The 22,593-nt window shown below is 40.6% G+C and overlaps 1 protein-coding gene across 1 annotated transcript in view; it reads left to right on the forward strand.

Moving 5' to 3' along the window:
* The window catches only part of LOC309548122 (uncharacterized protein), a 537,501-nt gene that overhangs the window by 51,602 nt on the left and 463,306 nt on the right, over positions 1-22,593 (forward strand). Inside the window, exons 3-6 of the mRNA XM_082248087.1 lie at positions 13,357-13,503; positions 17,301-17,412; positions 19,812-19,945; positions 20,079-20,211. Coding sequence (XP_082104213.1) covers positions 13,357-13,503; positions 17,301-17,412; positions 19,812-19,945; positions 20,079-20,211 — 526 coding nt within the window. The remainder of the gene's footprint in view (positions 1-13,356; positions 13,504-17,300; positions 17,413-19,811; positions 19,946-20,078; positions 20,212-22,593) is intronic.

Genomic DNA, 22,593 nt, shown 5'->3' on the forward strand with positions numbered 1-22,593 from the left:
TTCCATTTAGAAATACATTAACGATTGGTGTTTTTATATCTCTCTATAAAACAGCTTTAAATATATTTCTATTGCACTGATGGAACTTAGAAGAGAATTGGGTATTACCCCACTGGACACCTGGAGGCACCTGCAACTGTGGGACTTCTTTAGAGGCTTACACGGTGTAATGTGGCCTAGTGACTCCCTTAAACCCTTTGAGACTATGTGCAGGGCGACTGATCGACTGACCAGACTATTATCTAAATTTTACAAACTACTTGAACTCAGATGACTCTATACTAACTTAGAGAATGGGAGACGGAACTGGGTTGTAGCTTTTCAGAGGGGATGATTATTAGGATCATTAAGTTGACCCATACCTCCTCAATATATTCTAAAATGAACGAGTCATGCTTTAAAATTTTGGAGCGTGGTATAGGGTCCCGGAAAAACTGTTCCAGATTTACCTCTCCATCTCCAAACATTGTTAGAGAGGCTATGGACAGAGCGGCACCTTCCTACATGTATGGTGGGATTGTCCTCGCATTAAGCCATTTTGGGTAGAGGTTCGAAACGTTATCGTCACGGCCACTTAGCACCTGCTAGAAGGCGATCCTCTCCCAGTATTATATCACACTACCTATTTATCTATGTAAAAGTATGAACAATCCTCGATACCTCATCTCCTCAATGCCGGCAAATGCCTCATTCCATTGTACTGGAAGTCCTCAAAGGTTCCTACAGTGAGAGATTGGCTCCTTCGGGTACAAGAAATGCAGTTGGCTGAGGAGTCGAGGTATCAATGGGTGTTATCGATTGAGTTTACCACCTCTGACATATGTAAACAGTTGATGGTGTAATTCTTTTGATTATGATTGAAAAACTGGTATGTTTTGAAACAGATTCTTGCATAGCTTCATGGAGGATGCTTAAGAGTTTAATATTGTGTTAGCCACCCTCCTCTAGTTGGACAGGGGTTCTTTTCTGTTCTTTCACTTTGGTTTCCTTTCTTTCTTCCTTTCTTCTCCCCCTATCCGTCTTATCCCTTCTTTCTAATTTCCCCCTTGACCCTCCCCCTTTTTTTCTTTTAGGTCTCTTTCTAGGGCCACTTATGGCACTTTTCCACTGCAAGTACTGGCTCGGCTCCACTCGGCCCTGCTTGGCCCTGCTTTGCTCTGTTTGGTTTTCCACTGCATGGTACCGCCTGGTACGGTGTTGGAACGGTTCGGTACGGTTTGATATGGTTTGCTTTTCCACTAAAGTAAAGTGGGTGGGATAACAATGATTCTCTGACCAATCAGTGGCTAGTAGTGACAAACAGTCAAGGCTGCATGCAAAGGATTGTGGGATATGGTACCGGTACGGCCCTCTTGGAACCACAACTGAGGTGGTACTGTTTAAGCGAGCCGTACCGTTCAGTTCCATGTAGTGGAAAAGTACCGTACCATACCGAACCATTCCAACACTGTACCATGTGGTACCATGCAGGGGAAAAGCACAAAAGCGAGCCGAACTGTTCGGTTCCATGCAGTGGAAAAGCGGCATTAGACAATGGTACTGGGCCCTCATTTGGAGCTATTTTTGGTTTGTGTTTTTGGTTGCCTTGTGTATTTTTGAACTGGAACAATTTATACCATATTACCCTGGGTTAGCGGGGATGTTTGTTTTTGTTGAAACAAAAGGCTGGTGAACTGTAGCCTTTCTTATGTTACTGGATGCCTAATGGAGTCTCATGCTTTTACTTGTTTCTTGTTATGTTTATTCTACAGCCTATAAATAAAGATTTTTAAAAAAAATAAATGTTTCTAGTCCATTAAATAGGTTAGAAAATGATTAGTGAATAAATGTTTGGCAGCATTTGTCCTTTTGTGACTGCATACCAAACAGCACAACGTTGGCGTGTTCCTGAACATAGAAAAATAATAAAAATGTAAAAATAAGGATGTCTATGGTAGATAGAAGAAAATACTCTTTTGATGCATTTAGAGTAGATGCTGGAGTAAATTAGGCAGGTAATCATGGGAGAAATGGCAGCACTGAAGGAAAATAATGCAGTGACACTTATTCTACTCTTTTCCTTCCCTGCAGATCAGCATTAAATATTAATTCAATGCATTAGCAGGCATTTCATGATCCCACACAGTTCTACCTGCTATTTCCACTAGAACCACAATAGTTTTCTCTGAAGCGATACCTTGGAGGTTAATTATGACAGGGAATTTGAGAATGGTTCCAAAGTGATTACTCTAAAGTTTAAGAGATAGTATATAGAAATTTATGAGACAGGATTTCTTGTATATTTCCCATATTAATTACGAAGAAATTATTTTAATGGTGTAAAAAGCTGATATTAGGCTGCTTTCACATTGATCAGTTTTTCTTCAGTTTTTGTGTTAGAAAATGGGGAAGAAAAAGTCTTGCTTGCTGCATGTTGGGTATGGTAAAAAAAACGCACCAAAAACGCATCACCCCATTGAAATGAATGGAAAACACGTGAAAAAGGCACCTGCAGTTGTGTTTTTAGTTCGGTTTTTGAGTCACATGTTTTTTTTTCACAGGTGCAAAACGCACTGGAAATGCGCCAAAAACGCGACAAAAACGTATATGTGTTTTTACCACGTTTATGCAACGGAGCAGTGTGAAAGTAGCCTTTTTCTAGCTTGTAAGATCCTATTTTAAAAATGTGTACACCTTTTAGCTTAAAGTGTATGTAAATCCTAACAATGAACTTATAAGGTTTGTCCCTTTTATGTCTGTTAATTATACACTTTTAAAGGAGTTTTGTTATATCTGTTCTATAAGTGCAAAAAAAAAATAAAAGAAAAAAACTGTTTATCTTGCTGAAAATCCATTGATAGCATTGTTATCAGTTAGTATTGTTGAAGGTTTTCCTTGCACTCTGGAACAACTACACCTATGTTATGGAGATGAGTAGAGGTGGAGATGTTCTGTAGTTCTAATCAGGGCCGCTGTTAGAAATCATGGGGCCCCATACAGTCCACCTGACGGGGCCCCCTTCAACCAAACCCCTAATGACACCCATGGCCCCGCCCCTGACCCCGTCTTGAAACAAAATGCAGGTTTGTTGCCGTTTATATAAATGCTTGCGGAGCCAACGTGTGCATTCGCAATTGCGCATAAGCATAAAGTAGTGGGGGCATTTTAAATTTATTTCAAATTGTATTTTTATTAATTTATTTACAAAGAAAAAATCATACACTGTATCTTTATTTTTTGCTTTCACAAGGGATGAACAACATCCCTTGTGATAGCATGAGCCATGACAGGTCCTCTTTATGGAGCTATCCGGGGTCTTTTAGACCCCATATCTGTCCTCTGGCCTCCAAAGCATCTGATCAAATCAAGATCAGTTTGATCAGATGCTTGTTCAAACCGGTAATGGCTACATGAGACCGTAACTGGAAGTGATAAAATCCTTATCGCTTCTGGTTTCTGATGCCACACAGTGGGAGGAATGACACTCTCACTGTGTCTCAGGAACTGGATGCTACTGTTTGCATCCTAAAGGCAGTAAAGGCAGGGATGTCACTGCCTGTAAAATTAATCCAGTGACTTCTTAGCCACTAGGATTAATTTTACTGTGTGCAGAATCACTGAGGCTGAAAAAAATGATATGTCGATCATTGCTGTAGCAATGACCAAGATATCACCCTTCCAATCCAGTGACGTACTGGTACAGTATGTAGCTGGAAGGGAAGCAGTTAAAGGGGATTGGTTTGGGGGGCAGTAAAAATGCAGCTCCACTGCACATGTTTACTGCTCCCCCAACTGAAGTGTAAGTAGCATCTCACTGTGTCCTATGATCATCAGCATTATGATAATCACACAGGCATCACAAAAAGCAGGGGCTCTATCATGGCTCTGTGTCACATGACTGTTAGGTGCTGACTTTGTTATGGCTGTGCTCTGTTACAGTCTGTAAAACTCAGTACAGCCATAAGTTGACAAAGTCAGCACCCAACAGCCGTGTGACACAGAGACATGATAGAGCCCCTGCTTTTTGTGCTGCTAATGATAACCTGCTATGCTGTGATATAATAGGACACAGTGAGGATTCTATGCACTATTCTTCACTCACTGTGTCCATGTGTCCATTTCAGCTGCACTCTCTTCCTGCTTCTCCCTGTCAGCCGCTCAACTTATTCACATCTTGGCAGGACAGCAGCCTAGAGCCGAACGGAGAATTGCAGTATCACTCCGCCGGCCGGGACTAATTGAATAGTGGGGCGGCATGATGTACATGCGCCCCGAAAATAAAGAAATAGTCCCTCCACTGCGCTCACCTCCTGGGCCCCTCTGAAGACCTGATGGGGCCCAGGAAAATGATATAACACACTCCATAGGCAAGAAGAAGCAGGAGAGGAGTTTAGAAAGCAATTTTTTTTAATAATGCAGTAACGAACTGTCATGTGGCCGGGCCCCACTGTGTAGCTGATGGGGGCCGGGCCCGGTACAATAGGGCCGGTTGTACTGCCCTATCAGCGGCCCTGGTTCTAATACACCTACTGTTCTAAGGTGGTAATGCTGTTTCTCAATAGAGACAGTACAGTGATTGAGCATTGTCTAGGACAGGAGGTTTGCTACTGGCAAGATCACTAGATAAAAATTATGAAAGAAAGCCTAGGGACTGGTAGGTTCTGATTGATTCACAAGTAACCAAATTATTAACATCTGATTCTATTGTCCTAAGTCTCAGAGTGAGGGCTGAATGAGATATATTCACTGGCCACGGTCTCAAAGGGGATATTCTGGTACATACCTATTACCAAAAAATATACATATGGTTAATAAGTAAGTAGGTAAAAAAGTTCAGATACAAAAAGAAAATGGAAAAAAAATGAAAAAATGTGTGAAACATAATGCCCTATAAATCTATTGCACATTATCCATAGTCAAAATAATTAACAGAATTTTTTTTTTTTTTAATTTACAAAAAAATACTTTTTTTAAAAAGAGATGTAATTCAAACCCCTGGGCTGTAATGTGTCCAGACAATGTATCCACTGGACTTCCCATTTTCGTAAATTCATATCACAGTTGCCCCCAAGTCTTCTGTGGGGAACTTCACCAATAACCATAAGTCGGAGTTGTGATACCTTGTGGTTCATTTCAGCAACATGTCTTGCTAATGGTAAATTAGTAAATTTGTTACGAATGGAATATTTATGCCTGGCTATATGATCCTTCACTGTTTGTGTTGTTTCCCCCACATCTAAAAGGCCACACGAACATTTAATCATGTAAACAACAAATGATGATTGGCAAATGTAATATCATCTAATATTGGATCTAATTCAACTTTTTTGTAAACCACGTCCTGAAACCCCCCCACAGGAGGAGGGAGACAAGCAGCATAGGAAACACGGGACAAGGAGGAGTGTGTACCAGGAGGGTGAACCAGCAGAGACCACAATAGAGAATGTGGTACATAATATTTCTCTATTATATTTCCAGAGACTGAGTTACAAGTTTTAAACAAGGGACTGGGCTTTTGCCCAAAAAAACATTTGAATAGATTGATTTTAAAGCAGGATCTGTATAGATTTTACAGGCTTTCGATTGAAAGCCTTTTTTCCTCACAACCATTTATGTGCAAGTCCAACCCCTTGCCACTATCCATAAAAATTCTTAATTTAAGAAATAAAAGCCAAATGACACCCCCTACTTCCTCTCCTGGAGGAAGGGGATATATTCCAGAGACAAAGCTATAATCCTACCACTTTATAAAACATTGGTCTGGCCACACCTGGAGTATTCTGTCCAGTTCTGGTCGACAATCCTCAGAAGGGATGTGCTGGAACTGGAGAGAGTCCAAAGAAGGGCAACTAAACTAATTAGGGGATTGGGGGACCTTAATTACAGGGAGCGATTAAATGCGCTTAATGTATTCTCCTTGGAGAGGAGACGCCTGAGAGGGGACATGATAGCGGTTTACAAATACCTCAGTGGCGATCCCAGCATAGGTAAAAAATGATTTAGTCTCAAGGATTGCAAGAGGACACATGGCCACACAATAATACTTTTAAAAGACTCTTGGACGTGCATCTCACAGATCACAACATTCAGGGTTATGGGAAATGATCAGGCCACTGACACACACACACAACTGTACAGGTTGAACTGGATGGACTGTTGTCTTCAACCTCAACTACTATGTAACTATGTAACAATTATCCACAAATCTCAGAATTTAAAAGTTGTCCCTGTTTGAACTGCATCCAATTCAGTTAAGTGATCAAAGGAAAACATTTTAATCATCAACATTGTGGCATAAATATTTATATCAATGGATATTACACTTGTCATTTGTCATTTACATAATTAAATGTCCATGCGGTCTTTTATATGTGGGGGAAAAAATACAAAAAGTGAAGGATCGCATTGCCCCACATAAAAAAATTCCATGCGAGACAAATTCACTAAACTACCATTAGCAAGACATGTTGTTGAAATGAACCACATGGCATCACAATTCCGATTTATGGTTATTGATGAAGTTCCCCAAAACAGACGTGGGGGTAACTGTGAATTGAATTTACGAAAATGGAAAGTCCTGTGGATACATCTTCTGGACAAATTACCGCCCAGGGGTTTGAACTCCGATTTTGACTTACATCTTTTTTTAAAAGGTATTTTTTTTTTTTTTTTTAATTGTTTAAATTATTTAATTATTTTGACTACGGATCACGTGCAATAGATTTATAGGGTATAATGTATCATACAGTTTTTTTTTTTCCTTTTTTTTTGTCCATCTTTATGATCCTTTGGTATCTCAACTTTTTTTACCTACTTACTTATCAACCATATGATTTTTTTTTTTTTGGTGATAGGTATGTACCAGAATATCCCCTTTAAGACCATGCAGAGTGAATACATCTCATTCAACCCTCGCTCTGAGACTTAGGACAATAGAATCAGATGTTACTTTTTTGGTTAATTGTGAATGAAATGCCTAATTGGTTCTTGGTATAAGATTACTATATATTTGGATTGAAATAAGTTCCTGACTCGGCCACAGTAACTGACTCAGTGGTAGAGCCAGAACTCTTGGCCAGCACGACAATATGAGTTCAAGGGACTCTTCTCAGGGTTCCCTGGGTTTTCTTTTTGCGGTTATAGCAGGAGAACTGGACAGCCTGAAGAAGTCCCCACAGCCAGTAATTGGGACATTCTTCTGCTGACCTTAGGCTACATTAGAGTTTGCTGACCTTAATGTGCAGAAAGAAAACTTTGATACCAAGCAGAGAAATGACCCTACCCTTGCCAGGGTCTGGGAAAATGTAGTAGTGATTAATGGGGTACCCGTTGAACCAGGGGACAGGCCCTGTTTTCTTTATTTCAGCAGCAATGAGGATTTACTATATTGTGTATATTAAAAGAATTATATTTAGCAGGCTCCTGCGCTAATGAGCTGACCCTGCATCAGAAAAAAATATTTAAATGATTGTGCTGCGGCTTAAAAACAAACAATATACCAAAAAAGTGAAAAATAAAAATAATCCCACCTAGCAGAGCTCAACTCAGAAAAGTGCACATAATATATGTGAACAAAATAAACAAACAATTGAATCAATATACTGTATGTGTTCAAATAATCACTGAAAATCCAATCCAAAAATTAATTGAACAATGAATCAAGTGAAAAAATTCCAGTGAAACACACATAAATTAATCAATGTATAACTGAAAGTCCAATAGTAGGAAAATTAAAAGTCCAATAGTAGGAGAATAGTGATATGTGATGATCCAGTGAGATTCCAGTGTAAGCTGAACAGAAACACACCAACAAAGTGTCCGCCACCTTTGTGCTCCACTCCCCTCAGCTAGAACACTCACCCCCACTTTTTGCCCTCCACTCTCATGGATAGGGCTGATCACGCTTTGGAATATGCACCACTGCACAGGATATAGGGAATAATGGATCCTTGGTGATTCTCAAGATGCTGCTCCACATATACCATAGAAGAAAGAGGAGAGCCAACTATGCAATAACGTATGAACTAGTTTATTCCATTTAAAATCCACTAATGTGCACGTACATGGGATATAAATATGCAAAGCACATCATAATCAAGAGTGGGGATCAGGGTGCTCAATTGCTCCGGACGCGTGATGTACCAGCGTTTGGGTCCAGGACTCTCCGGTGAGACACCACCGCTCTCCCGATCAATCACCAGGCACGTCGTGGCCATACCCCGATCCCCACTCTTGATTATGATGTGCTTTGCATATTTATATCCCATGTACGTGCATATTAGTGGATTTTAAATGGAATAAACGAGTTCATATGTTATGAGAAATCGGGAAGAACACTGTGGTGTACCTGAGCAGAAAGCTCAATGAACATGAAAAAAGTATGCAGTCATTGAAAAGGAATGTTTAGCCATAAAGTGGGCCTTGGACGCGCTAAGGTACTATTTGTTAGAGCGCCAGTTTGATTTAATAACTGATGCTCCCCTTGAAATGGATGGCCCATAAGAAGGAGATGAATAGACAGGTGAACTGGTGGTTTTTGGCTCTACAGGATTACTCCTTCATGGTAAAACACAGGCCAGGGGTTTAGATAGGGAATGTAGATGCCCTATCCCGTGTTCACTCCTGTTGAGCCACAGGTGTTGGGGGGGGGGGGGATAATTAGTAGCCGGGAAAAGTCCAGCTCAGGGTTTATATTTCTTCCAATCTCCTCTCGTACACATTTAGGGATCTCTGATCCACAATCAGTTCTGATCTTGGTCCTTTCCTCCAGGCCGATTTATACTCACCTGAGACAGACAACCAGTGCTCTCAGCCTGAGAAATCAGACAACTCTTGTCTGTGAGAGCAGAAGGTTGGTAAAATCTAACAAGCTGTATATGTGAAAGCTGACAAGATGTAGGCTTGCTTAGCCTGGTAGTTAGGGCCTGTATTTGTGTATAGTTAGTGCCAAGACAAGGCTAGGTTTTTGTTTTGCTATTATTTTTCCTGTTTGTTTTCTGGGACACTGTACAGCAACTGTATAAAGACTTGTAAATATCACAAATAAATACCACACTGTTTTGTCACTACCTGCTTGGATTTGGTATCTGTGCCTGAGAGACTGCTTATCCCAGGGAGATTTGTACCTTCTACCTGTTCCTCGCCTACAGTATACTGTATAAATAATTGTTCTTGGGCTTTGATTAATTTACACTTACTTAGTGCAGTCTAGAAAGCATCCATGAAATAAAAAAAACCATAGCTATTTTTGAAGGATACAGATGTTGGTGCTCATTAACACTTTGCTTAGCACCAGGAGAACCTTAGATGTGCCATACTACATTTGGTACATTCAGCTCTGAGCAGGGCTGGTCCAAGACATTGTGCTGCCTGGGTCCAGAAATGAAATGCTGGCCCCCGTCCCCCCCAACCACCCCAAAATAAAAATCACGCCCGTCCAGCAAAGAGACATTTCCATAAAGCAAAGAGACATTTATTTAAAGCAAAGCAACATCCCCAAATAGTAAATAGAAAGCCTAATCCAGCAGACACATCCCCATATATTTAGCAAGAGACATCCCCATATATTTAGCAAGAGACATCCCCCATATATTCAGCAAAGAGACATTTTCATAAAGCAAAGATACATTTACAAAAAAAGGAAAGAGACATCTCCATACAGTAAAAAGACAGCCCAATCCAGCAAAGAGACATCCCCATATATTCAGCAAAGAGACATGCCCAATACAGCAAAGAGACATGCCCCCTTCCAGAAAGGTGACACCCCCAGTCCAGCAAAGAAACAGGTCCACTCCAGCAATGAGACATGCCCAATCCAGCAAAGAGACATGCCCCCTCCGGCAAAGAGACATGCCCAATTCAGCAAAGAGACACGCCCCCTCCTGCAAAGAGACATGCCCCCTCCAGCAAAGAAGCAAAAAAAGGAGATGACCGCACTCCGATGTAAATCGCTTACTCATGGCTGGCAATGAGTAAGCGACATCCCTAAGTCGTGAAACGCGTCTGCCTTTGTGTCCTGCATCCACAGTGTGTTGTTCCAGTTTGCCTATTTGTTTGATGTGGAATAAATTTTACTCCAATTTTTGATTTACATCGGAGTGCGGTCATCTCCTTTTTTGGCTTCATGTGATTCCGGATTGACGGATCCGACCAGCACCTGACATCCAGCCCACCTGGAGCGGTCTTTTCCCAATTGGATTTCAGCCCTCCAGCAAAGAGACATGCCCAATCCAGCAAGAGACGTACCCCTCCAGCATATAAACATGCCCCCTCCAGCAAAGAGAAATGCCCCCTCCTGCAAAGAGACATGCTCCCTCCAGCAAAGAGACATTCCCTCTCCTGCAAAGAGACATGCCCCCTCTAGCAAAGAGACATGCCCCCTCCAGCAAAGAGACATTTCCCCTCCGGCGAAGAGACATGTCAAATCCAGCAAAGAGACATGTCCCCTCCTGCAAAGAGACATGTCCCCTCCTGCAAAGAGACATGTCCCCTCCTGCAAAGAGACATGCCCAATCCAGCAAAGAGACATGCCCCCTCTAGCAAAGAGACATGTCCAAAAACATCAGCTCAGCTCACGGGTATATGAATTGTGCAGCACCACAAAAGCTCCTCCCTTCCTCTTCACCACCACTGAGCAACTACGCTTCGATCCCAACTCAGTGATGCGACATGCAGCGACAGCAGCGCTGCAGTGACTGTGGGTGTTCCTGCTATTGAAGCCTGTGTTGTTCTGGAATCGGGAAAGCTGCTCCACCCTCCGCCCCACTCCGCTCTCCAGCAGTACCAGTTGTACTGCTGGGGAGCAGAGTAGGGCGGGGCTGAGGAGCGGAGCATGATACAAGGATGACATTTCACGCTAGAGAGAGGAAGCCTCGGGTCCTCAAGCAGTGTGCCCCTGTTGCTGCCCCTCTTAAAGTCCCATGGACCTACTGGGAACCATGGTAGGGCCAGCTCTGGCTCTGAGCAAAGTTGTAACTGTAAAAGGTTGCCTGCCAAACAGTATCTATGATCTGGCCAATGTAAATGACTAAGAGAGCAAGATGTATGCAATTGTATAAATCATAACAATGCTTGAAAATACAAATGGCCACTGTGGAAATGTAAATGATTTTCCTGAAAGGAAAAGCGCACCGTTTATGGTGAAATGGACTAAAAACGAGCAAAAAGCACTCCACTAAACCAGTGTGCATTCAGCGCATTCTTAAGGTATAACTAAAGGCAAAACTTTTTGAAAATATTTGGACAGGGGGGATAGGGATTAGAACACCTGTCAGGTTTTTATTGTTGTCTGTGCCCTCGAGGGGGAGATTCACTCTCTCAATTTGTCATATTTACTGTTATCATCGAAAGTGAAAAAAGAAGAAAATCCCACATTTTGGGTTGTTCCAGAAAAGTAATAAAACATTTTCTTATAGGAACACTAGTTCTGATGACCCTAATGAAAACCAGGGGTTTCCTCTCACTAGATGGCAAAAAAAGAGGGGTTGATGCCTCATTTTAGTGCAGAGCTATGCAAATCAATTCTTCATTCCGCTGGGTAAAATGTACATCCAGACTCAATGAGAAACAACCTGATGTTCTAGAACTATTTTTCCAAGCTGCAAACAGTTATTTCATGCTTGATGGTCATCATTAGTACAGTGCAGAGAACCAATTAATTCTGTTGAATTGGGCTTAGGGAGAAAGAAGAAATTATAGCGGCAGTTTATGGTAAGGTGGGCTAAAAGGAACAAAACGCTTTTTACCAAACCAAGGAGAAGCATGGTGGAGTTTTCTGTTAGTTTTTTTTTTTTGTGATGACGACATAATTATACACGAATGTCAGAGCAATTCCTCAAGCTACCACTTCGTGCAGACATTCACCTTGTTAACACCTCTCCTTGAAGATTGTCTTCTATGAATAATATTCTGTCATTTTATTTATTGAGTATTTGTCAGTTTATTTGTCTTTTGTACATATAACATACTGCTGACTGCTGTTGCATGTTGAATTTGAAACAGTTAAAAAATCAAACTGTCTTTGGCAAGTTACTGTGCTTTGCATTAGGTAAGAATAATGGACACTAAGCAAAAAGCCAGATGGCTGTTAAAGGTAAACTTTTTTGCTTGGATAGAGTCGGAATGGGTTAGAGCTTCTATTAGTTTTTATTCTTGTCTGTGTCCCTTTTGAGGAATAGAGGAAGTTTTGGTTAGACTTTTTTTTTCGTTATGTTAATGCTGTAATGCCTATTGGTTTCCTCACATAGTTATTTACTACCTATTGAATTTTGAATTTAAAAAAGAAAATAAAACTGCTGCAGGTGGAAAGTGCACATAAAGGCTTCAGAAGGGCCGCAAAAATTATTCCATGCCATTCTGAAAGGAAAGGCTCCTTCTCTTTCAGGTAGTATTGACAAATGCTACTAAGTCCAACCATTTCATATTATTAGTAGTGACCCATCACTTCAATAAGCTGATTTACTGGCTATTAGGAATGTGCAGGACACAGTTAGGGGTGAGCAAACTTTGGCTGGAGCTTTGCCTTCCAGATGGTCCAACATTCGATCGTATCTGCTAGATTTTAAAGCTGCTGCAGGTTTATACAGTATAGTTATCTCTAGTTGCCTACACTACATCTGCAGCAGTTTTTCAGATTTTACACTTTTAAGGTTACTCTAAACTCACATTTTTCATAAAATAAAATAAATGCAATATGTTTAAATATAAGTAGAATGTGCCTTCTATAACTCTCTTCCTTTGTTTCCTCTCTCAAAAGCAAGCTTTTTTTCTGCTATTCTCAGCCTTCCTGTTCTAAGGTGGATATGTTTGTTTTCTATGTCCTCTTTGTGTATGTAAATGTAGCCACCCCCTCCTGCTTACTGCCGAGATGGTGTACACATCTACCTGCAGATAAATTCAGCTCTATGGGAATTGTGGTATTAGAAAAAATGGCACTGCTCGGTCTACACTAGTAGCTGTGAGGTGCATCAATAGAGAATAAGAAACATGCATAGTACAAAAAAGAAGACTGGAAACCATGATAAGAGATAAAAAAAATACAGAGCCATGGTTTACATGATATTTTAGAACAACTGGTGTAAAAAAAATAGTTTAGTGCCACTTTAAGACAGTGGCCCTTTAAACATAAAACATAGCAAAAATGTTACCATATATGTTAATATATGCATTTTGAAGTGTTAAAAAAGTAACAGAACATACATAATCAGAGGGCAGTCAAAATATATATTGTGTTTTACCCTAAAGAATACAGTCAATCAGATTTTACCTAACTGACATCCGACCACTGAAGCAAGGATTCTAATTTGTTCCTGTGTATTACTGAACTTTGTGCATTACTAAAGATGCCAAAATGTATGAATTTGTCTGTTATTGTTTTAGGTGTTGGATGGAGTTGGAACTAGCTTTGCTGAAAAAGTAGAATCATCACTTAATGATCCTAAGGAGAGGCAAATGATATTTAAACTCCTGGGAAAGGACTTTGTAGAAAAACACTTTAGTAAATACCCAAATAATCCTAGTTTGCTGGTAAGTAGCAATACATTTTATGTGTGTGCATTTTTGGATGCTTATATGATATCAATTTCTTTTGACAAGCTCATTTAGATGTGTGAAATATGTGATGTGAAGGGGGCAGTGCTATGGGGGGGGGGGAAGAGGGAGAAGGAGGAAGAGGAAGATGGAGAAGGACACTACAGTGCTGTGCGGGTGGGGGAGGTGTGAAGGGGGAAGAGGAGGGCACTATGGTCTGGAAGGTGATGTAAAGGGGGGACAGAGGAGGAAACTACCATGCTGTGGGATGGTGATGTGAAGGGGGTATAGGACACTGCTGTGGGAGGTGATGTGAAGGGGGCAGTGCTGTGACAGGTGATGTGAAGGGGGCAGAGGACACTACTGTGGGGGATGATGTGAAAGGGGTCAGTGCTGTGAGGAGTTAATGTGAAGCAGGCAAAGTACACTACTGTGGGGAGGGGGGACGATGTAAAGGGGCAGAGGACCCTACTGTAAAGGGTGATGTGAAGGTGGGCAGTGTTGTGTAGATATGATGCAAAGGAGGCAGAGGACCCTACTGTGTGTGTGGGGGAGGGAAAGTAAAGTAGAAAGACATTACTGCGGGGGGGGGGGGGTGATGTGCAAAGGGGGGGGCAGAGGACACTACTGGGAGGGGGGTGATGTAAAGGAGAGCAAAGGACACCGCTGAGGGAGATTGATGTAAAGAGGCAGGGGACACTATGTTGTGGGGGGGAGGGGTGGAGAAGGGCAAAGAAGGACACTGCTGTGGAGCATTGTTGATGTGAAGGAGGGTTGAGGACACTACTGTAAAGGGGGTTACTGCTGTGAAGAAGAAACTATAATGTGAAGTGGGGGACTGATGTAAGGGGCGGAATTGTGGGGGATCGTGGCATTGCACAAACATCTGATTTGGACCTCTACTGAAAGAAAATACTGTTACTGTTCGGACCTCGATAAATTTTAATTCAACACCCCTGAATTACAGGGCTGCTTGAGCATTTTTATGTCTGATCTCTAGAATGACATAGAAACAGCCCATATGGAAGAAAAATATATTTCCAATATATTTAGGGAAAAAATTTTAGAAATATATTGAATATGGCCAAAATTGTAGCATTTCAAATATATTTCCAATATATTTTGGAAAAATTAAGAATGTTTTCTAAAATATATTTTAAATATATTTTTCTTCCATGTGGGAGGTACTCCTGCACAGTGCTACTGGTCACTAGTGAATCATGTTTAGGGTAAAGTGTAATTTCCATGTTCTCTGTACTAAGGGGGACCAGATATAGTGAATGCAGGTTCTGGGTTTAGTAACACTGTAAAGCTGAAGGCATGATTTTTTTTGTGTAGTTACATTGGTCCAGCATAGACCAATGAAAGCATGCATATCGCATATATGACTTTATCTTAAAGCGGAGTTCCACCCTGGAATTTTTTTTTTTTTTAAAAATACCCCCGGGACAGTCAGGGCTAGTGCATTCCACAATGGCTAGCCTCTGATCTGTCCCGGGTTGCACTTACCTGTTAGGACAAATACTTACCTTGAAAACGTCTTGTCCAGCGCTGCCATCTCAGATGTGGGCAGCTTGAAGCCAGCGAGATCCTCTTCGGCGTCCTCTTCCGCCTTCTTCGGTCCCACGATGCCCTGCGCCGGCCCCGACGTCACTTCCGGGTCGCAAGCGTCATCCCTCCACAGCTTCTGGGCATGCCCAGAAGCTGTTTAGAAGGGGATGACGCGCGCGCCCCGGAACTGACGTCGGGGCCGGTGCAGGCGCAATGATTCCTGGGAGCGATGACGTTCAGCTCCCAGGAATCATTGCAGAGCCAGGAAGTGACGATGGGCCGCGGCTGAGGAAGGAGGAAGAAGGAAGTAAGGTAAGTATATTTTCTTCGCTACGAGGTAAGTAAAAAAAAAAAAAAAAATGCGATTATCCATTTCTTTTTCAGGTGACCCGGAGCGAGAAGATGGAGGTAAGTATAAAATTAGGGTGGAACTCCACTTTAATGGTGGAACTGCCGACCCAGCAGCCCCCTATGATTACTATGCAGAATTGCAACCACTTGGCACTGGATCTGAAAGACTGCTGCTAACACTGAAGTAGCAGCGACTACTATGGTGATTTGCAGCTTATATAGGGATCAGTCAGGTATGAGATATGCAAGTATGCAAAAAAGTATCTTATCTAAACTTTGAAAAGGAATGGTCTTATTAGCAGACCAATACCTAAATGCATGAACAATTGTTGCTTGTGCCCACTCTCTCCACTACTTTGAACTGAATGACAGCATAACTCTCAGACTACAATAGTAAAATAGTGGAATGGAACTCAATGTCTTGTTGCATCAAATGAAATGACATGCATTGCTAAGTTAGAACTAAAGGAAATTTTTTTTTTTCATTTTAGATGAAGAGTGTTATAGCCCCTGTCAGTTTTTTTATGCTATGTGTGTTCTAAAGAAAAGCCTGAAAGGTGTTTTACTCTCTCTCCAAAAAAAAAAAAATCAATGTTTGAATTTAGCTATATACTGTACATTGGTCCTGATTCATAGAGGCACGGAGTCATCATATAAAGTTTGTTGGACTGGAAGAGTTGTAATTTATCACAGACTAATATGGCCATTTTAAATACAATTAAAAAGTCTAAATGGCTTCTTCTTTTAAAGGTTAAAAAAATCCACACTTGTATAGTGACATTGTGTGAGCTAATCTCATCTGGCCTTTGTTTGGGGTCATCAGTGGATAACTCTCGTGAGTCTCAGTATTTCATACCTCTTGCTGGTGGGAAGGATGCATTAAGTATCCCAATGCATTCAGAATAACATACTGTAAAATATACAGACACAGTAAAACACACATTTTAATGCTGCAGACTAAGGAATGAGAAGCCATTGGGAGGTTTAACCTTCTGGCATCCACCTAGAATGCAAATATGGCTTCATCAGTGAAGAAAGAGGTTGTGAGCCACACTGAGTAGTAAAATCAACTTCAGACAATTTTTTTTTAAAGTTTTGGAAAGGCTTGGGAAGAGTAAGTTATTCTTTCAAGTTTGCATTGCTATTCATAATGCTACTGGAACAATTTCAACTCGCCTATTATTCCTATGATAGCAGCACAATACACGGAGGACTTTATGTGACTTCTTGTCACTGGGATCACAATCTGACAGTTTCTATCACCTCCATGTTTTCCTTCTTGTCCTGACAGGAAGTTTGGAAATAGCTCCCTATTTATTTATTTCAGGTACTTTTATAGCGCTGTCAGTTTACGTAGCGCTTTACATATACATTGTACATTCACATCAGTCACTACCCTCAAGGAGCTTACAATCTAAGGTCCCTAACCCACATTCATACATACACATAGTAGGGCCAAGTTAGACAGGATCTAATTAACCTACCAGCCAGGGACACAAATTGCAAATAAACACCTCCTAGGTTATATGCCTTTCCAAAATGGTACAAAAAAAAAAAACAGTTGTTGCCCGAGTTCTGCTTTAAAAAATAATAAAGCTAAAAAGAAAAATACAGCGATTAAGATTTGAATACATTTTATTATAATTTGAAACCCTCTCTGATTGTTTACATGAATCTTGTGGAAATGCGAATGCTGCAGGTGTCCAGAGCAGTGGGTACTTAACACATCTTGAGAGGCTTGGTTGGCTAGGAGTCAGTGATTGGAGAAAATTGCTTTCAGTTAATCCTTTCCTATCTATCCATTTGTACATTTTTTTTTTACACTATAGTAAATTATAGTAATATTTTACTATTTTACTGTGTAATTATTTCTCTTTTTCTCTTCTTTTAAGCATCCTCCAAACATAAGTAATGTTGAATTTAGGAAACTGGAAAAAAACAAACAAATCTGGTTGTCGGAACTTTGGACAAAAACAGCAGAGCAAATGGGATGTTATCTTTCAGGTTTGAAACACCTAGCCATTGTTGTATTAAGGGTGAATGGCCACTAGAGAAACAAGAAGTGTATGCTATCATTTAAATGTAAAGACCATGCTGTCTTCCAACAATCAAGTCGAGCATTCCATCCGTCCAACATACATATCCGTAAAATAAATTCTCAAAGATGGAAAAAAAACAGGGAATTAATGCACCACAACAATATGGACATATCATAAATATAAAAACATATTGTTTATAACAAAAATGTATAAAAACTTTCCTATCAGAGCAGTCACATTGATGCCTCTATGTATGGTTATATAGAGGCATCAATGTGACTGGTCTGATGGGAAAGTTTCTATATATTTTTGATATAAAAAATAAAGATTAATAAGAGTTAATGATCTTTCTCAAAGCTGAACTATACTTACCTTGAATCCAGCGATGCATCGTCCCTGCAACTCCTTACTGGCCGCTGACATATTTGGGGTGCTGGCTTCCAGGTCTCAATTGCCAACCGCTGTCATTGGCTGGGCCAAAATGACATCACTCCTGCGCATGGGCGGGAGTTCCATCAGATTCAGCATTGCAAAATGTTTGCAGTGAGCTGCTCTTGCGCAGCTTACTTTACAGGGGCGGACAGACAGGTAAGCAGCTTTAATGCAGAAGAGACAAAGCAAGTCTCTTCTGCATTAAAAATCCTGTCTGTCTGCCTATTTTGATTTTCCAACCTAAAATTCCACTTCAATTATACGGGGGCAAATGATTTGTTCCTTAAACATTTGTAGGAAATGGTAATGCCATCAGGTGGTGTAGATAGCAGACTCAAAATCCTAGTAATCTGTGGAGAAAGCAGGCTCCTCTGTTTTAATAGTGATATCACCCCCCTCTCATTTTTTAGTTCTAATTCAGAATATACTCAAGCCATGGTGCATGGTTTAGGTAGAAGTCTAGTAATCCTGTCAGATAGTATAAAAAACAGGTCTACAATCATAACAGCTAGTAGAGAGAATATACCCTAACTTTGGGCTACTTTATTATATCCTCCGTCTTTATGTGCACTAAATAATGTACAAGTCCTAAAGCTGTTATGGGGATTTCCAGGGAAAACAGATATTCTTTCTTTCTGATGTTTACTCTTCCTATTCTTAAACACAAACCTGAAACCATAATTTAAAGTTTAACAGATCAGAAATGGTTATCTACTTGTTATAAAATGGTTGCCATATTATATGGCATCATAATGGGGGTTACTAAAGGCAAATAGACTGCGCACTTTTGCAAGTACAATTGCACTCTGCAAGTGCATTTGCTCCAGATCTTAGTAAATGAGGTAAAGCTTCACTTCACAAAGAATACCCAATTACATTCAAGGAAAAATAAAAAAAAAACACATTTTTGCTTGCACATGATTGGATGATGGAAGTCAGCAGAGCTCTCTCTCATTTACTAAGCTCTTGGAGAAACTGCACTTGCAGAGTACAACTGCACTTGCAAAAGTGCGCAGTCTATTTTCCTTTAGTAAATCAACCCCATAGTCTATAATGTTTGCATATGAAGACCCTGCCTCTTTGTTTACTAAGGGTCTCGGTCTTTTATATGCGCACTTCGCCCTTATATTTCGTGCTCCCCTCTACTTTTTATTAGGGTTGAAATCCTTAGGCCACCTTCATTAAACCACTTACCCAGGCTTTAGGGTTTATGCAAACAGAGTGAAGCACTGCACAGCAGCCTGGAGGGTTTAATGAATCATATGGAACAATGCATTTGTTCACACAAACACTTGACAAAACTGGCTGACTTTGAGATGTGTTCTGTTCTCTTGCATCAGCCTTTATTTGGGAGTGCTGAAGTACATAGTGATTGTGCTGATCAGATGGTTCCATGAACCCTTCAACCTCTGTTGGGAAGGAGCACTACATTTGCATCAAACAGAGACCAAGACTGACAGACTGTCAGACAGGCTATAAACTCCCATTTTCATGAACTAGTTTAGGTCAGTTCCTCAGTATATTTCAAGTGTCGTGTCTCACTTCACCAACGCAATGTAACAGGGATGTGCTTTTTGTCTGGATAGATAGGAGAAACAATTTAGGTAATTTAATTTTTTTCCTCTGATATCTGACCTACTACTTTTCTTTCCAGGCTTCCACCAACGGCTATAATAGATGTTAATGCTCTTACAGTTAATTCATTGACAGATGGAATATACTTGAAAGCACAGTTGTATACCATCAGTAGTGACATAACAATAACTTTTATTTAACCTTGCAATAGCCGTATCAAATATAACAATATGAACAGCCAATTAAGATACTATAGGCATAGGCATGTGCCTTTCACTGCTTGCAAGCAGATACAACTACTATATACCTTATATAGTCAGAATAAAAGATATGCTAATTTTGCTCTATTTTTTGTAGGTGACCCTGTTAAACTCTCAGCAGAAATGAAACATTTTGTCAATCATACCTTTAATCTAGTTGAAAATAAGATGAATTTGATCTTGGCAACTAGTAGCTTCAGCAATTGCCAAAGTAATGTTGCCAAAATGATGGTAAGTAAAGTGTATTTTACTTTCATTTATTTACTCTTTTGTAATTGATAAGCAACAGTTAATTAGGGTTCCTGGCAAACAAATATGTACAGATAATAACAGATCTGCACAGTATTTACTTTTACTTTTTCAGGACTATTCTGGAATGGATAATGAGCTGTTAGCTTGGAGATCATTCTCAAGGAGACGGCCAAAATCTGTGGAGAGTAAAGATTTATCTTTTGCAATAGACAAGGCAGAGAGATTCAAATTAAAGAAGTACAAAGGTAATCTATTTTATGTTGCTATTGTAAAACTGGAAATATGAGCGATTATTTCACATTGCTTGGTATTATGATAATGTATCTAATTGATTTATTATTCTGAGGAGACTATTAGGAGCTTCAGTCATCTATATCTAAATAGACTAGCAGTAATACACTTTAAAAATTTCCACCATAAATCATTTACCCCCCTTGCAACATTGATCCCTTAACCAAACTACCTACGTTGGAGGAGGATTGAATAACACTTCACATTCATCCACAGCACAACTTTTTACTTTTGCCAGAAAATGTAGTAGCTAATTTCTACAACAGAAAAATATATATTTACTTCATGATATTCTACCCAGGTATTCCGAAAGTCACAATTTAGTTTATGAGCAGCATTAAGTATGTTTTCATTAACATTTTGAGTTTAATTCAAAATCTCAAATCAGTCACCTCATGTGTCCTGACTGGAGATATTTATCTCATCCCCTGCATGGTTACTGGAATTCCAATGCAACACAGTTATAGTATCTCACAAAAGTGAGTACACCCCTCACATTTTTGTAAATATTTTATTATATCTTTTCCTGTGACAGCACTGAAAAAATGACACTTTGCTACAATGTAAAGTAGTTAGTGTACAGCTTGTATAACAGTGCAAATTTGCTGTCCCTCCAAATAACTCAACACACAGCCATTAATGCCTAAATCCCTGGCAACAAAAGTGAGTATACCCCTAAGTGAAATCCATATCGCGCCCAAAGTGTCAATATTTTCTGTGGCCACCATTATTTTCCAGCACTGCCTTAACCCTCTTGGGCATGGAGTTCACCAAAGCTTCAAAGATTGCCACTGGAGTCCTCTTCCACTCCTCCATGATGACATCACAGAGCTGGTGGATGTTAGAGACCTTGAGCTCCTCCACCTTCTGTTTGAGGATGCCCCACAGATGCTCAATAGGGTTTGGGTCTGGAGACATGCTTGGCCAGTCCATCACCTTTACCCTCAGCTTCTTTAGCAAGTCAGTGGTCGTCTTGGAGGTGTGTTTGGGGTCATTATCATGTTGGAATACTGCCCTGCGGCCCAGTCTTCGAAGGGAGAGGATCATGCTCTGTTTCAGTATGTCACAGTACATGTTGGCATTCATGGTTCCCTCAATGAACTGTAGCTCCCCAGTGCTGGCAGCACTCATGCAGCTCCAGATCATGACACTCCCACCACCATGCTTGACTGTAGGCAAGACACACTTGTCTTTGTACTCCTCACCTGGTTGCCACCACACACGCTTGACACCATCTGAACCAAATAATTTATCTTGGTCTCATCAGACAACAGGACATGGTTCCAGTAATCCTTGTCTTCAGCAAACTGTTTGTGGGCTTTCTTGTGCATCATCTTTAGAAGAGGCTTCCTTCTGGAACGACAGCTATGCAGACCAATTTGATGCAGTGTATGGGGTATGGTCTGAGCACTGACAGACTGACCTCCCACCCCTTCAACCTCTGCAGCAATGCTGGCTGCACTCATACGTCTATTTTCAAAAGACAACCTCTGGATATGACGCTGAGCACGTACACTTAACTTCTTTGGTCGACTATGGCGAGGCCTGTTCTGAGTGGAAACTGTCCTGTTAAACTGCTGAATGGTCTTGGTCACTGTGTTGCAGCTCAGTTTCAGGGTCTTGGCAATCTTCTTATAGCCTGGGTCATCTTTACGTAGAGCAACAATTATTTTTTCAGTTCTTTGCCATGAGGTGCCATGTTGAACTTCCAGTGAGCAGTATGAGAGAGTGAGAGCCATAACACCAAATTTAACACACATGTTCCCCATTCAAACCTGAGACCTTGTAACACTAATGAGTCACATGACACCGGGAGGGAAAATGGCTTATTGAGCCCAATCTAGACTTTTTCACTTGGGGGTGTACTCACTTTTGTTGCCAGCGGTTTAGACATTAACGGCTGTGTGTTGAGTTATTTTAAGGGGACAGCAAATTTACACTGGTATACAAGCTGTACATTCACTACTTTAAATTGTAGCAAAGTGTAATTTCTTCAGTGTTGTCATATGAAAAGATATAATAAAATATTTACAAAAATGTGAGGGGTGTACTCACTTTTGTGAGATACTGTATGCAACATAAAACAACACTCTATTCTAATGCAGAATCACTGTAGCATACAATATGTACTTTTTTTAAAATGAAATGTTGAACCGGGCAAGGGCATTATTTCTAATAAAGTGAAGTGGGTGAAGTGGGTACCAATGACATAGGCAGAGGAAGACGGAGAGTCCTAAACGATTTCAGGGACTTAGGCGCTAAGTTGAGGACTAGGACCTCCAAGGTAGTATTTTCCGAAATACTACCTGTACCTCGAGCCACACCAGAGAGGCAGT

Source organism: Pelophylax lessonae, assembly GCF_965119305.1.
Source record: "Pelophylax lessonae genome assembly, chromosome: 2".
In the NCBI taxonomy this organism is placed as follows: Eukaryota; Metazoa; Chordata; class Amphibia; order Anura; family Ranidae; genus Pelophylax; species Pelophylax lessonae.